The sequence below is a fragment of the Emiliania huxleyi genome, assembly GCF_000372725.1.
Source record: "Emiliania huxleyi CCMP1516 unplaced genomic scaffold EMIHUscaffold_367, whole genome shotgun sequence".
Lineage (NCBI taxonomy): Eukaryota > Haptophyta > Isochrysidales > Noelaerhabdaceae > Emiliania > Emiliania huxleyi.
The window spans coordinates 92732-94013 of record NW_005199219.1 but is presented as its reverse complement, the minus strand read 5'-3'; the positions used below and the strand labels follow the sequence as shown (position 1 = coordinate 94013).

The following is a 1282-nucleotide window of genomic DNA, read 5'->3' as shown; positions in this document are numbered from 1 at the left end:
TGCGTGCGCTGCGAGTAGGTGCGGCCCTCTTGAGCCTCCCTTCCACTCAATTTCCCCCCTCAAAGACGCTCTCAAAGCAGAGAGAAGCAGCACTGGTGCCCGGAACACGATGTGCAGCAATCAGAGCAGGAGATTAGCCGAGATTGGTGAGATTGAGCCGAGATTTCGTCAATTAACATAATTGACGGAACTTTGAGCGAAATTCGTGGAAATGCTCTGGGGCATCATTGCGCCACGAGTTGACTAAATTGACGAGATCCCCGAGATTTCGTCAATTAGCTTAATGAACCACGCCGACGGACGCCTGCTCGTCATCAAGGTGCTCGGGACCTTCCTGGGCGACGCTGCTGAGGCCTCGCGCCGCCTCGTCGAGCGGGTGCGCCGTGCGCTGGCGCCGCTGGCGGGGCGGGAGGGCGTGTGCGGCCTCCACGACACGCGGCGGTGCAACCTCGCGCTCCAGATCCAGGTGACGCTCAATCGCTTCTGCGCGAACGCCTCCCTCAACTACTTCCTCCGCACGATGCCGGAGGAGGCGACGCGGGAGGCGGCACGGCTGCACGATCGGCTCATCGGCGAGGCGTTCAACGAGCTCACGGCGGGGCGCTTGAGCTCGACGGCGCAGCGCAGGGCGGCGCTGCAGCAGGCGCGGCTGCCAGTCAAGCTCGGCGGCGCCGGCCTCACCTCCATGTCGGCGGTGGCGGCGGCGGCGGTGGCGGCGGCGGGGGCGGCGGCCGGGCAGGCGGAGGCGGAGTCGGCGGTCGAGCAGGCGCTGGCGGCGGTGTCTCTCAAGGCGCGGTACGCTCGCGAGGCGCGCGTGCGCGGGGCGGCGGGCGGCGGCGGTGGTGGCGGCGGTGGCGGGGATGCTGAGATGCGGGCCGGCGAGAGCAGCGAGGGCGGCGAGGGCGGCGAGGGCCTCGAGGGCGGCGAGGGCGGCGAGGGCGGGGAGGCGGGCGGCGCCACTCTAGGCGGCGGGGGCGGGGCTGGCGCGGCGGGGGGCGGCGCCGGCCTCGCCGCCGGCGGGGGCGCGGAGGGCGCCGAGTCGAGGGCGGCAGAGGCGGCCAAGGCAGCGGTGGGCCGCGGGCTGCGCGGCGACGAGGTGGTGGACGCGATCCGACGCGCGGGCGTGGTCTTGCTGCCGGTCCACCTCGACGTCGCACGCCGCCAGGCGCGGCTGGTGGCGGCGCACGCCGCCCTCGACGCCAAGTACCGCGAGGACAAGAAGACGTACTATTTCTACGACAAGACTGGCCGGGCCTACCGCATCTACAACCCGAGAGGGCTG

The 1282-nt window shown here is 71.1% G+C and overlaps 1 protein-coding gene across 1 annotated transcript in view; it reads left to right on the top strand.

The window, feature by feature from the left end:
* Positions 1 to 283: 283 nt before the first annotated feature.
* The window catches only part of EMIHUDRAFT_117918 (hypothetical protein), a gene marked incomplete at both ends in the record, with an annotated part of 2013 nt that continues 1014 nt past the window's right edge, over positions 284 to 1282 (top strand). Inside the window, one exon of the mRNA XM_005772072.1 lies at positions 284 to 1174. Within this exon, the coding sequence (XP_005772129.1) occupies positions 284 to 1174 (891 nt within the window). The remainder of the gene's footprint in view (positions 1175 to 1282) is intronic.